This window comes from Python bivittatus, unplaced genomic scaffold (assembly GCF_059951505.1).
Source record: "Python bivittatus isolate LINGU-HERP-01145 unplaced genomic scaffold, Pbiv_v1 ctg000700_np1212, whole genome shotgun sequence".
NCBI lineage: Eukaryota > Metazoa > Chordata > Lepidosauria > Squamata > Pythonidae > Python > Python bivittatus.
This window is the reverse complement of record NW_028277098.1, coordinates 69,764,867-69,779,323: the sequence shown is the minus strand read 5'-3', so window position 1 is coordinate 69,779,323 and position 14,457 is coordinate 69,764,867. Positions and strand designations below refer to the sequence as shown.

Here is a 14,457-nt window from a genome sequence, read left to right as displayed (position 1 = left end):
CCGCGCCGTTTCCTTACAGGTCCCCAAGAGTTGCGCGCCTGCGCTCCCCTCTACGTGCACGCCGTTCGCTTATATATTGTAGAGGTTGCTGACCACCTCCACCTCGTTTTTTTCCTTAGAGCGCGCACGCTCGTACGTTCTCTCTACCTCCGCCCCCCCGCTCAGTCTCCGCAGTCCACGCTCCAGAAGAGTGTCGGAGGCGCGCGCGCAACCTGATGGCGTGCGTGCGGACGCATGCGCGATCCGATGCGTGAGCAAAGCGGGGAGTCGGGTTCAAAGGAGGAAATATGGCGGAAAACAAAGGAGGAGGAGGAGGAGGCGGCGGTGGTGGCGGCGGGGAGGGGGCTGGGGAGGCCGGGCCGACGGGGGGTGGTCCCGAGCCTGCCGCTGTGGCGTCGGCTGTTGTTGTCACCTCCGTGGCGGCAATTGCGTCCCCGTCCCCTCCAGCCCCTACTCAGCCCGAGGAGAGGGAAAGCCCCGCCGCGGTGGTCCTGGCTGCGGCGGCGGACAAGGGCCCAGGGGAGGCGGAGGCCGCGGCTCCGGTTGTTGTAAGCGTAGGCCCGAGCTCCACCTCTATCCCGGCGCCTCTGGGCCCCAGCCCTGCTCCCCCCGCTCTGTCCAGCGCCGCACCGGGCCCGCTGTCGCTTCTAGACACCTGCGCAGTGTGCGCGCAAAGCCTGCAGAGCCGGGAGGCCGAACCGAAGCTGTTGCCTTGCCTTCATTCCTTTTGCCGGCGCTGTCTGCCGGAGCCTGAGCGCCAGCTCAGCGTGCCGGTACCCGGCGGTGCCAACGGGGATATTCAGCAGGGTGAGTGCGAAGACTGCGGGCATAGGCGGTTGATGTTGGTGACGGAGGTCTGACTGGGAGGAAGCCCTGCTAGGTCTAAGGCTTCCCTAAGCCTAAGGGAAGGGGCTCTGAGCAAGGTGAACGAATGGAGAAGAGTAGGTTATTAGAGTGCTAGTGACTAAACTGGCACCATTTTGCTGTAGATCAGATCGATAACCCCGTATGATGCAGCGATACATGATGGGTTAGAAAAGGAATTCCAGGACTGAACTGCTTTATAGAAGGCTTGTGTCAAGGGCAATATAGCTGTGGGCATAAATATTGTCCTGATAAGGTTGAATAGTGGTGATAGGATGGAACTGGTCTGGAGCAGATCTTTTTATAGAATTTGGCATATTTGTTACTGTACAGCATCAAGCCTGGCCTTGGAGAATCTTTGTGTATCTAGATGGTCAGTTGCAGAGAGGCCATATTAGATTGCATTGCTTTGAGATATATATTTAAACCATATGGATTCTACAGTTGTCAGTAATATTTAATTGATTTTATTTATTGGTGAATATAAAACAAAGACCCAAGTTTTATTGGTTGGTGGTCCAAATGTGATAAGTCTTATTTCTTCACAGTTACCTTCAAAATACAGTATATCATCTCGTAACATCAGTGGTCAATAGACACTAGGCTTTGTAGAATTTGTTATTAATTCATTTGTATTTTCTTTTATTAACATTTTTGAATTTTAATGTTGCACTTAAAATTAAATAATTTTGAACCCAGGAATGTTTGTTTACTTGAGTACTTCTACACAAGTTCTACTTCTAGTTCTTTGTATGAGTAATATTGTTGAGAGTGGTGAGAATTTTTTTATATGATAAAACTAAACATTTGGGTATCAGTAACTTGTGGAGTCCTTTCTTTTCCTTCTTAATTTAACAATCCCATCAAGTCTAATCCTAACTGACAAATTTTAACTGTTTCCAACATTCCACTCTCCAACAGATTCCTCCCTCCCCCTTATTCTACAGTTCAGGTCTGTGCAGTGCCTTTCCTGGGATTGCTTGGCTTTCCTTTGCAGTTGCTGTGTGATCCTGGGAAAAGATGTATTTTTTCTAAACTGTTACATAGAGATACTATATTTATTCTTCAAAGCATCTTTTGGAGATCAAATTCAAATGCTGCAGCCCTGCCTGCCTGCCTGCCTGCCTGCCTGCCTGCCTTCCTGCCTTCCTGCCTTCCTGTTTGCTTCACGGATCTTTTCATTTCAATGGCTTGCAATTTTTTAGGAAAAACAAAATCAATTTTAAGGATTGTCTAGCACTTTTTGTCTGTCTTTTAGTAGCTAGTTATCTATGTTACAAGTGCTGGAAACCTTTAGGAAGTTAACATTGGTGCTCACCTTGACCATAAAATAATATTAGAAAAGAGGTATAGTTTTTCTAATTTCAACTTTACCATTTTTTCCCCAAAAATACAATGAATTTAGAAAGTTTTGATGTTGTTCTATGTCAGGTTGATACTGGTACAGGTAGTCCCTTGATTAAGAATGCCCGGTTTAAGGATGACTCATAGTTAAGAACAGAGCCTATTGTAGCAAAATTGGAGTTAAATACACAATAATTCGAGTTAAATACACAATGGTTCAAGTTAATTACACAATAATGCTTATACAGTATTATACTATAATACTGTTCCGGCTTGCATACAAATTCGACTTAAGAACAGACTTTGGGAATGAAACTTGTTCTTAAACTAGGGACTACCTGTACAAGTTCTTAACAAAGTATCAACTGATTATATAGTATTAGTTGATAATTACTTTAAGAACTTGTACTAGTATCATTCTAATATCAACTAATGAATCAACATATCAACTAATTATATAATATTAATGAGCCAGTTTGGTGTAGTGATTAAGACATCAGGTTAGAAACTGGCAGACCATGAGTTCTAGTCTCACCTAGACCCGAAGCCAGCTGGGTGACCTTGGGCCAGTCACTCTCTCAGCCCTAGGAAGGAGGAAGTGGCAAACCACTTCTGAAAAACCTTGCGAAGAAAACTGCAGGGACTTGTCCAGGCAGTCTTCGAGAATCGGACATGATTCAACAGATCAAAAAAAAAATTAACTTACAAATAGTCATATCAGTTAATTCAGTAATCTGTATTGTCTCTACATCGTAGATGGGAGAGAGAGTGGCTTAATAAAGACAGCTAACTGTCCTAATGACAGATAGTATACAAACTGGACTTCTTGGGCATGGGAAGAGCAGTCTTAGTGGGAACTTGGGGCACTCCAGTGATCCAAGCTCTGCCAGCAGCAGGTTGGAAGGGGTAGTATTTGCTGTCCTTATATTTTGTCTTGTTCCCTTTTTTTCTTTTTGGTTAAAACACACCTTCAAAAGAAGGCAGTTTATTTGCATCTGCCAAATGGCTGTTCTAAATCCTGCTTTCAATCCTGCCTCACTTTTAGAGGCTTCTTGAGATCATGATTTTGTGATTTCAGAAAGGGCCAACTATGGAGATTAACTCTGATGTCCAGTTCCCTTCTCCAAGGTCAGAAACTTGTTGCTGATATTTGAAGGGGAGCCAACCAATCTTGTGGCCTTGGGACTGTAGCCTTATTCTCTTACCTAGTCCTTTCATCAGTTAATACAATGTTTTTACATTCTACCTCTTCAAATAGACTTAATTGGGTACTTTCAGTAACGTAGCCTTGAAACATTGAGTGTGAAGCTGAACTTCCTAAAACTGGTTTCACAGATTTCAATACTGGAATTAGGATTCATTGCACGTTAGATTGATGACCATGTTTGTATATGTTTTATGAAGAATATATGTAGCTAATCCTGTTTACTTGAAGTATTTGGGTGTGTTGTGCTGAAAATGTTGAGATTTGACAACTTGTTTTGGACCTAATATTAGACTGTAGGTTAATAGTATGTAAATATTCTGTATGTAATCCAGTTTCTCTCTTCACTGTTTGTAGTGAGAATATTAGCATTGTTTGTCATTATACCCAAATTGGCGGAAAATGTAATCATCTCTTTTAGTATGAGAAGGTTTTATAATACTACAGATAGTCACAGGCATGTAGAGGAAAGACTGCTCTTTGAAAATTATAGTATACAATAAAGTGAGGTTTAATCTATTTTTTATCTTCCTGACAAAGTATCTGTATCATCTATAGATACCAAACAAATAGATTGAATGGCAGTGTATCATGGTTTCTGCCTTGATTGAGCCTCTTTTAGAAAAAAAAATAGCAACATTTCAAAATATTTGAAATATAAATTAAAAAATTGAAATATAAATAATAAATAAATAAATAAATACATATCACTATCTTATTTGCTCATAACTTATAACCAGACTAATCTAGTTTATGGGCAATTAGAAAGGGGCTGAAGCTTCATCTACTGTAAAGAACTCTGATAAAGTGGACTGTATTGTAGGAACATTTTTAATCAAACCATTGGTCTATATTAACTTTGTATTGTCCAGACTAGCCTTTCTCAGTTTCATGGCTTCCAGGTATGTTGGATTTCTATTATTTCTATTATTCTGAGCCAGCATGATCAAAGGCCATATGGCCTGAAATTAGAGCTGAGTCCAGGTTGAGAAAGGCTGCTTTAGCCTATACAAGTTTTAATAGTTTTTCCCAGATCTGTTGGAGTATGCTTAATGTTTAATGTTTAGGCTTCTTCACAGATAAGAGCTTATAAATTGTTCAATAATAAATTAAAGTTTCTACCTTCAATCTTGAAATCATTATTTCAAGAAAGAGAATGTCTGAATGTTTCTGAAGTTCAAGTCCATTTTCTTCAATGGAAATTCACTGAATGACTATTGGCTAGCCATTATTTCTCAGTCCAACGTGGAAGAAATGTAGGAAGTGTATATATGTTGTTTACATACATACATAAGTATATATGTTGCTTTGAGCTCCTGTGGAAATGTCAAGACTGAATAAAAATGCCAGGTCTCTTGTATTACCCTTTCCTATGCAAAAGTTATGAAGGATTTTTCTTTGAAATAAAAAAATTGGAATTGAAGTAATTCAAATTAGCAAAGTAATCATATATCTACTATGATTTGGATGGGGTTTATTTTAAGATGGAATGAAACTTAGTATGGCTTAGGTTATTCTATAATTAAAATAATTTAATTTATAATTGCAAACTAATTTAAGAAAAATTAGTGAAGTGGTCTTGGTAAAGACTATGTTATGAATTGAAGCAAATGGATTCCTGTTGGTTCAATCTGATGAGTAAGTAGTAAAGCTGATTGTATGATCTGTTCATATGTGTTCAAAAGGAGCTGATATTCTGTAGAAGTTACTGATTAATGTTTTAATAAATTATAACTCACAATTCTGAAACATAAATTGGTTTAAGAATTGTATTCCCATTAGGTACTGAGACTAATTTAACAGCATCAACAACTAGTTCAAATCTCATTTGGAATGTAAGTCACTTGATTGAAATAATTAGCAATTAAAATACACTAAATGATTTAAGTTCAGAAAAATGGTTGTGTGAAATTGGACAAGGGGGCTGCTTGTAGGATGTCAAGAGTGTTGATGTAGCCGTTTGCTCCTAAAGGGTTTGGTTCTATAACACCTGTGTTTAGGCACATCAACCTGTAATATTGATACCACTGATACTGTAAAATCAATACCATCGATCATGGTATCCTTCTGGGCTGGCTCTGGGAATTGGAGGTGAGTGGCACAGGTTGTGCTGGTTCTCCTCCTTCCTTCAGGGTTGGTTCCAGTAGGTGTTGATGAGGGAGAGAGGTCCAGCCTACAGCCCTTCCTTTGTGGGGTGCCTAAGGGCTTGGTACTTTCTTCCCTCCTGTTTAACATCTACATGAAGCCATGGAGGTTCTGTTTTGGTGCCTGGAAGCTGTTGGGGTCTGGATGGGGTGCAACAGGCTTCAGGTCAACTCAAGCAAGCCCAAGTGGCTCTGTGTTTTTGGACCTCCTAGTTTTATGGATCTTCTGTCTTTGATTCTGGATGGGTGTGCAATCTGGGGGTCTTCTTGGACTTGCAGCTCCTGCTTGAGGAGCAGGTGGCAGCTGTGGCTAGGAGGGCCTTTACACAGCTTCAGGTTGTGCTTCAGTTGCATCTATTCCTGGGCCCCTGCCCTTGTGCTCATGGTCACTCATGCCCTTGTGATCTCCAGACTGGACTATTGCAATGTGCTTTATATGGAGCTGCCCTTGAAGAGCATTCGGAAGCTTTAGCTTGTGCAGAATGCTGTGGCACAGGCAGTTAATGGCATTGGTTATTTGGTACATGTAACACCACCACCAGTTCTGCGAGCTGCATTGGCTCCCGTTGTGCTTCTGGGTACAATTCAAGGTGCTGGTAGTCACTTTTAAAGCCCTTCATGGCTTGGGACTGGGCTACTTACAGGACTGTCTCTCCCCAATTGTTTCTACCCAACCTACCTGGTCTGGCAGGAAGGGCATGCTCCAGGTGCCGTTAGCTAAGGAATGTTGGCCAGCAGGGCCTAGGAGGAGAGCTTTTTCTGCCATGGTGCCTGCCCTTTGGAAAATAATTCCCTCTGAAATTAGGTTAGTCCTCATCCTGCTGGTCTTTTGCATGGCCCTGAAAACTTGGTTTTGTGCCTGGGCCTGGGTCCTCGGATATGTGATAGAACTTGTCACTTGGCTTTGTTGATGATCATTTTATGATGCTCAGCTATGTGTTCTTATTTTTATATTATGTATTTTATCTGTTTTATCTATTGCATTGTAAGCTGCCTAGTCATGTATGTGAGATGGGTGGCTATATGAATGAATGAATGAATGAATGAATGAATGAATGAATGAACAAACAAACAAACAAACAAACAAACATAGATAGATAGATAGATAGATAGTCTGTAGTACAAACAGGGAAATAGGCTAGCATGGGAAATGGTTTGAACTGTTGATTAAGTAATGTACATAGGATAAAATTGGGAAATTTTCTGATGTTCTAAGAATGATATAATTTAGAATGTTGATTTTACTTATATTAAGTGAACGAAACTGAAAAGGGAGTTATATGTTAATTTTAACCCAACAGTGTAACAAGTATTTGACCTGAAATATTTCAGGGGAAAAAAACTAAGGCATACTTAATATAATTTTCACATAGATTTTTTTTTAATTAGAAGGTTTAAAGTTAACGTATTGCCTTACATCATTTAAATATAACCCCCCCTAAAACTAATACTAATAATGAATTCTAGGAACCAAAGAAGATACGCTGACAGACATTCATGAATTTCAGAGAATTCTTTAAAAGCTTAGCACATGCGGACAGAGCAAAAGGCACCATTACTTTTATTTTAAATTCCAGAATTGGAATAAGTGCAACTCAAGGACATCTTTCTTTCCTTGCAACAATCTTCCTTTCCATAGTATTTTGATACAGGTTTAAATATATTTCTTGTACATAGGTCAGCTTTAAAAAGTCAGTCGGAACATGCAAACAAGGAGAGGAAATTATAGAAACAATGGCAGAGGGAACATCTTGATGGGCTTTAATGATCAGGAGTTTGAGCTATTAGCAGCAATTAAGAACAGTGCTAGACACAACTATTCACAGTACTATTTGAGTTATAGGCACTTGACAAGCCTTGAGGAGGATAAATAAGAAATTCAAACAATGCATGCTTCTAATCAGGTAGAAGTGAATCTTAATTGAGCTCATTTGAGAGACTTAATCAGTTAAGTATCAAGTGATGGGGGAATGATCCAGCAATATTGAGAATTTATTAGAATAACAATGGAAAAGCAGGGAAGGAAATTCTAGGGTAGAAGAACAAAAAGGAAGAAAAATATAAAGGTAAGTTTGTCCTTTTCTGAAACCCAAGAACACTGTGAGTAAGTACAACAATATACAGGTAGTCCCCAAGTTAAGAATGCCTGGGTTACAGATGACCCATAGTTAGGAATGGAGTCTATTGTAGCAAAATTCAAGTTAAATACAAAATGATTCAAGTTAAATACACAATGGTTTGAGTTAATTACACAAAACTACTTATACAGCATTATACAATAATACTGTTCTGCCTTACATACAAATTTGACTTAAGAACAGACGTTGGGAAAGGAACTTGTTCTTAAACTGGGGACTTCCAGTAAATAGAACAGCAAGGAAAGGAAAAAGGGAAACAAGGGGAAAAGAAAAGAGGCTTTCTTCTTAAAGCTACAGTCGCAGGAATAAAATGTAACAAAATGAAAGGGTGTAATGGTATGTGGGAATGACCTTGGGACACAGGAGGAAGAGCTGCAAAACTAGATGACAGATAAGCGACAGCTGAGTCTGTAGAAGGAATGAGGGCGTGGCAAATGTCTCAAAAGGGACCCTCCCTAGTTTCTTGGACTATAAAGTTGGGCGGGGGGGGGGAGATGTACTTTAAGATTTGCAGGATTCTATTAATGTAACCTTTATTTACTTAGTTATATGTCACATTTATATAGCCACCCATCTCACACAAAGTGACTCTGGATGGCTATATAAATGTGACATATAAAAAAAAAAGGTTACATTAACCTTACAATAAAGTTAGAGCTAGTACTTTTGGGTGTGCTTCTTTTCTGGACTACCTCGTAAGGCTGACATTGGCACAAGAAACATGAAAATTCCATAGCAGAGTTAATTGGTTTTCCAATGAAGTGTAAGGGTATTTCCAGTTTTGCTGTCATACTTATTTCTATTTTTTCACATTAATTATGACATTACATTTTTAACAAATGTGATTCAGAACTAGTGCGACTTTGTATTTTGCTAATTTTGTATTGGTAGTTGACTTCCTTTTACAATTATTAATGAATTTATGAAACAGATAATTTCCCATTGGAAAATTTTACAAGCCACATCACTTAAAATAGAATAACTTCTGTAAACCTCATAGAGGTTGCTTTATTTTTAAGAGAATGACATCAACTACTTGATAATTGATGAATAAGAGCAAAGCCATTGATTAATGTGTTAAATGTCAGTTTCCTCTCTGTTTTATCTTATTAACTTTACTTAATAAGTTTTATTTGCTTGAAATAAAATTTCAAACTTATTTGTCTTATTTATTTGACATGACTGTGGTATAGTCATAAAGTTTTACTTGCACATTATGTTATGCCTATGTTTCATAAATACGATTTGTCCCTTTTATCATAGGTACTGGGAAGAGCACAAATAGTTAGGCAATGGCAGCAGGAGATAGTGGCATCTTTGTGAGTTTTCTCTTTGATCAGTCACAATTATTGCTCATTCCAGAAAAGAACCTGAATGACATATGTTATGATTATTGCTTTCAACCATATATTTATTCTAAAATTCTATCCAAGTACTGTACTTTCTCTTACTTAACTTTTTTTTGTATTGATATTATACTGATACTTGCCCTATGCAGTATACAACTACTGTAAATGTTATTTGTAGTTCAATATTGTTGAATAATACCACTTGCCCCATTATCCTTCCAGTTGCACATTATATATCTTTTAATGGATTTCATTATAAAATGTTAAAGCACTCTTTTCCAGATGTTGGTTGCCAACTTGTTGATTTTGTATATTTATGAAAGAATTTCATGTACTTAACTCGCTCTTTCAAATAAGATCTCAAAATTGTTAGATCAAAATGTATTACTAGTTTGCGTGTTCCTGTGATTTATAGATATAAAACACAGAGAGAATGTATTTTACTTTTTAAAGTTATGAATATGCCTTTAGGTGAATAAAATATTAAGAATGAAAAAACTGAATGGAGAAAAAATGTTTAATATTTGAAGTTTCAGAGAATGAATCCAATCTTAATGTTCCATAAGAGTAAAATAATAATAAAAAACCCACCTTATATTCCCAACCTAATGTGAATCAGTTTCATTGGAACCAATTTTTTGAGGTAGGGCTGATCCTGCATAACCTTAATTCAGCCCAGTGCACTTTAATAATTCATGCATATATGATGGATTTACATATGCCAAGGAATTTTTTTCTGTAAAGGATTGGATTCTGCAGATAGGATAATTGTTGGTTTCTTGTGACTTGGGAGCAATTTATTCTTGCCTTATTTGACTAGATAAAGATTGATGGGAAGTGTAACTTAGGCTGTCTTCTTATTGTTTAGTCTGTTATGTTTAATATAACTTATATTTGCAACATATCCAACTTTTAACATCTATGTTGGCTGTGTTTGTCTTCTGGGAGATTCCCCTTCATTGGATAGTATGCTGACACATTTATTTCTTTATCTTTACTTTTTAAAAAGTAGGTGGGATGATTATACCAACTTTTTTCATAAAGGGAACACATGATTGTTCCTTCACTATTATTAAATACAGTGGTACCTCGGGTTACGAACGCCTCTACTAACGAACATTTCGGGTTACGACCAGCTTCGGCAGGAAAAATTTACCTTGGGTTACGAACTTGCCTCGACTTATGAACCGGATCTGCGGCCATTTTCCCTGCTGCCACGCGGTCGTGGCTTCCTGTGGGCGAGGTCGCGGTAGCAAGGAGACGTTCGGTGAGGCTTGTGTGTTTTGCGGTGTTTTGCGAAGGTTTTTGGTGTGCGTGTTAGCATGGCTCCAAAGAAAATGCAGAGCAGGCTTGGCGGGAGTAAGGCTCTGAAGAGAAAATTGCCTCGGGTTGCGACCAAATTCGGGCGGAGGGCAGAACGGATTAACCGGATTTACATTGAACCCTATGGGAAAATTTGCCTCGGGTTGCGACCAACCCGGGATATGTCCAGAGTCACAGAACGGATTAAGTTCGTATCCCGAGGTACCACTGTATTGTTTTAATATTAAACACAATTTTTAAAATCAAAAATGTTCACCTTCTATTGCAACAGAAGTATTTTTTCTGGAGAAATGCTGGAATACTGCATACATACTTTGAAATCTATATAACATAGGGGAAAAGGCTTCTTTGCTATCTATAGTTTGTCATAGTCTTATAAAAAGAGTAACCTACTTGAAAAATATACAGATTCTAAGCTCATAAAATAATTTATAGGATGATGATGTGAGCTGGCATGTAAGTTGAAGTAAATGAAAATATTTAATGGCTTTTTATGGCTGGCGTTGCATATGATAAAACATAAGATCTCTTGTTTTATATGAGTACCTAGTCATTTAATTATAAATAAGTGAACATGGTACTTATTTGTTTAAAAATATACAGCTAATGAGGACATTGTTATAACATTATTATTGGAGGGATGTATGTTTTTTAAGTTTAACTGCATTTAAACTTGATAGCTGCTAAAATGTCTTCAGTACCCTGCCCGACTGAATCTTTAGTAAGTTACATTTAAAAGTACCTTAGTGTAAATTTGTTTCAAAAATCCATATATTGATGGTTGACCATTGGGAATACCAGATTTGTTGGTAGACTGGGAAGTTAAAAAAAAATCCCGGAAGAAAGCAATGACAAATCCCTTCCATATTGTTACCAGGATCTTCATGAATGCAGTCACCCAGAATTAATATAAATGAAACACTTAGTCTCTTCATTTACTTTATTTCACTTTTTAAACTAGGGAAGACAGTAGAAATAAGTTTCTCATGACCAGGAACAAATTTAACACATAAAACTTAAAGACTGGATTTCTGACAGAATCCTGTCACATTCAATAAAACTTTGTCAAGATTTATTTTATTTATTTAATTTCTATAGCCGCCCATCTCAGCCAACTGTCTCTGGGCTGCAAACAATTCTAAAACAATAAAGACAATTAAAAACAATACAAAAATACATATATACAGCAGCTGAGAAAATTATCATAATTATCAATATAGCCAAGAGGCAGGGCCCTTAACACATTCAGGCCCCAGGCCTGGGCACATAGCCAGGTCTTTAAAGCCTTACAAAAGGCCAACAGGGTTGAGGCCATCTAAATCTCTGAAGGGAGGATGTTCCAAAGGGCAGGGGCTACAGCAAGATTGTGGGCTTATACTTGCCTGTACAGGTAGTCCTCGCTTAACTTCCATTCATTCTGTGACAATTTGAAGTTACAACGGCCCTGAATGAAGGGACTTATGACCAGTCCTCAAAGTTCCGGCTGTTGCAGTGCCCCTGCGGTCATGTGAACAAAATTTGGGCCCACTCGGGCGCACCTGCATTTATGGCCTCCTTTTGGCTGCCTCCCTACCCACAGCTGCCAGTTGTCTCTGCTGCCTGGCCCTACTCACCTCACCACATGCCACTCCTGTACTGGTGCAGCTGGCCCTTCTCATACACCAGCCAGGCCTCCCCATTCAGGGTCTTGTTTTGTGAAAGAAGCCCAGTGTGCGAAAGAAGGAGCTGGCTGTGCCAGCGCAAAAGAAGGGTCCTGGGCAGGATGCAGACAGAGGCCCTGGCTGGTGCACAAACAGAGGCCCTGGTTGGTGTGCAAGAGAAGCCCCAGCTGCACTTGCGCAAAAGAAGACCCCAGCTGGTACAGTAAGGGACAGCTGGCAGAAGCAGGTAGGTGGGTGGCCAAAAGGGCAGAGATGAGGGGAGATAGGTAGGTGGGGAGAGTTGAAGAGGAGGCAGAGGAGGCAGTTCCTTACCTTACCGAGGCTTGGTGTTGGGAGGAACCAAGCTGGGAATGGCTTGGATTGGGGTGGGTCCTCGCCTAATGACTGGTGGGATTTGGTTAACAATGGCAATGGACTGCTGGGATTGCTGTCACTAAGTGATCTGGTCACATGACTTTGTGCTTTACGACCGCATTGCTTAGTGATGGAAATTCCAGTCCCAGTTACTGTCGTTAACCAAGGACTACTTGTATAACAGAAAACTTTTCATTTGTGAAGCTAACCTTTGGTTAACTTTGGTTAACTTTGGGGCAGAATTTTGAAGCCTGCATCCTTGAGAAAGTAAGAATTTGTGTGGCGCATTCTGTAGGAGATAGCTTCTGAACTTAATAATACTGTGCTGGTTACAGTGTTTTCAAAGACTGAACTCTATGTATTTTCTAATCAACAACTTTTCTGTTATTGAATGTCACCAAAGGCACAAAATACTAAAACAATATTTAATATTGCAAAACAGCATATAAAACTAACTGCTATTTACCAAAGATATATTAAAGAAATGTGGTTTCTCTTTTCTGAAACATGGAGACCTTCCTCCCTCAGTAAGATCATCCTTAGATGCTCTGTGTTTTATTACTTTGAAGTATAAGGATTATTTCTGCAAGAAAAATGTTCTTAAGTGATTATGTAGTGGTAGAGAAGTGTTCTGGGGGAAAAAAAGCCAGAATGATAAAAAGGCATGCACTTGTATGTAGATGCATAGAATGGCACCTCACAGTAAGGCCAAGCACCAGTGTCCTCTGACATTTCTCAGTAGCCTAGCCTCATAGGGAAGAAAAGTGTATAAAATCTAAGACTGTTTGGAATGAGTAGGCTGATTCAGTAAATAAATTCTATTAAGTATATCAAGGTTGGAGAATTGGAGTGAAAAACAAAGGGAGAAAGGAAAAGAGAAAAAGAAAATTGAAGTACTAATCAGAACAGTTTCTCACAGCCATGTTCGTAAGAAATCCAGCTGTCATAGAGGATCTGCTCATTCTGATTAATTTATATAAGAAAAAAATTAGGTTACTTAAAATCATTGGTGTAAATCAAATTTCACATTCATGTATTCATTCAGTTTTAGACAATAAATGTGACTGTTAAATCACATTAAAGTGTTTTTGCTGTTAGGACTGCTTTTTCTAGCAGTCAACTGACATGGGTCTTCCTATAATTTAAAGCCATTATTCCGCATCCTGCCTTCTTGAATGAAAGAGAACAGATCTTGCCCCTTTGTGTGATATTTTTCCTCCCCCTCTTCCCAAGGTTTAACATTCTGAGATCCTTCAGTCTCTCTTCATAGTTTATAGTCTCTGATAAGCCTCGTGGCCCTTTGTTTGCCTGAATCTTTCTTAAAATATGCTTTCCTGAATTGGATGCAGTACTTAAGGTGGGTTCTGACCAGTGCAGAATAAAGCAGAGCTATTAATTCCCATGATTTGGAAATCATTTTTAAAAATATATAGTTACATTTGCTTTTCTGGCTGTCACATCAACCTGATTGCTGATAATTCAGTTTGCAATCAACTGTTATTCCAAGATCTTTTCATGAGTACCATTATCATCCCATCCTGTACTTGTGCATTTGATTTCTGTTTAGTGAATGTTGCATTTGCCTTTACCAAATTTAATTCTGTTATTTTCAGTCTGTTTCTCTAACATATCAAGATCATTTTGAACATTATTTCTCTCCCCCTCTTTTCTTCTCTGTACCCCACCCAATCTGCCATCTTCAGATTTGAAAAGTATTCCATTGTGCATACCTTTTAACTAGTACCAAATTCTGGACATTTTCAGTTACTGCAAATTCTCCTTCCTAGGCCTTTTTGAAATATACAGATATAACATGTATAACGGGTGCAGTGATGTAGCGGCTTAATGACGCTGGAAGTTGCTGGCCAGAAACGGTCGACACTTCACTGGTTCAAGCCCAAGCTCCGTGTGGCAGGGTGAGCTCCCATCTTGCACCCTTAGCTCCTGCCCGCCTAGCAGCTCGAAAGCATAAGCGAGCAGATAAATAGGTACTCTCACCCTGGTGGGAGAAAAAACGCTGGCGGCACCTTGCATGGGAAAATGGGAATCGGTTGCTGGATGCAATACAATGGAAGA

The 14,457-nt window shown here is 39.0% G+C and overlaps 1 protein-coding gene across 1 annotated transcript in view; it reads left to right on the top strand.

The window, feature by feature from the left end:
* The first annotated feature begins 272 nt into the window (after nt 1-272).
* Nucleotides 273-14,457, top strand: part of TRIM33 (tripartite motif containing 33) — a 69,406-nt gene continuing 55,221 nt past the window's right edge. Inside the window, exon 1 of the mRNA XM_088153076.1 lies at nt 273-807. Within this exon, the coding sequence (XP_088009202.1) occupies nt 288-807 (520 nt within the window). The 5' untranslated portion in view covers nt 273-287. The remainder of the gene's footprint in view (nt 808-14,457) is intronic.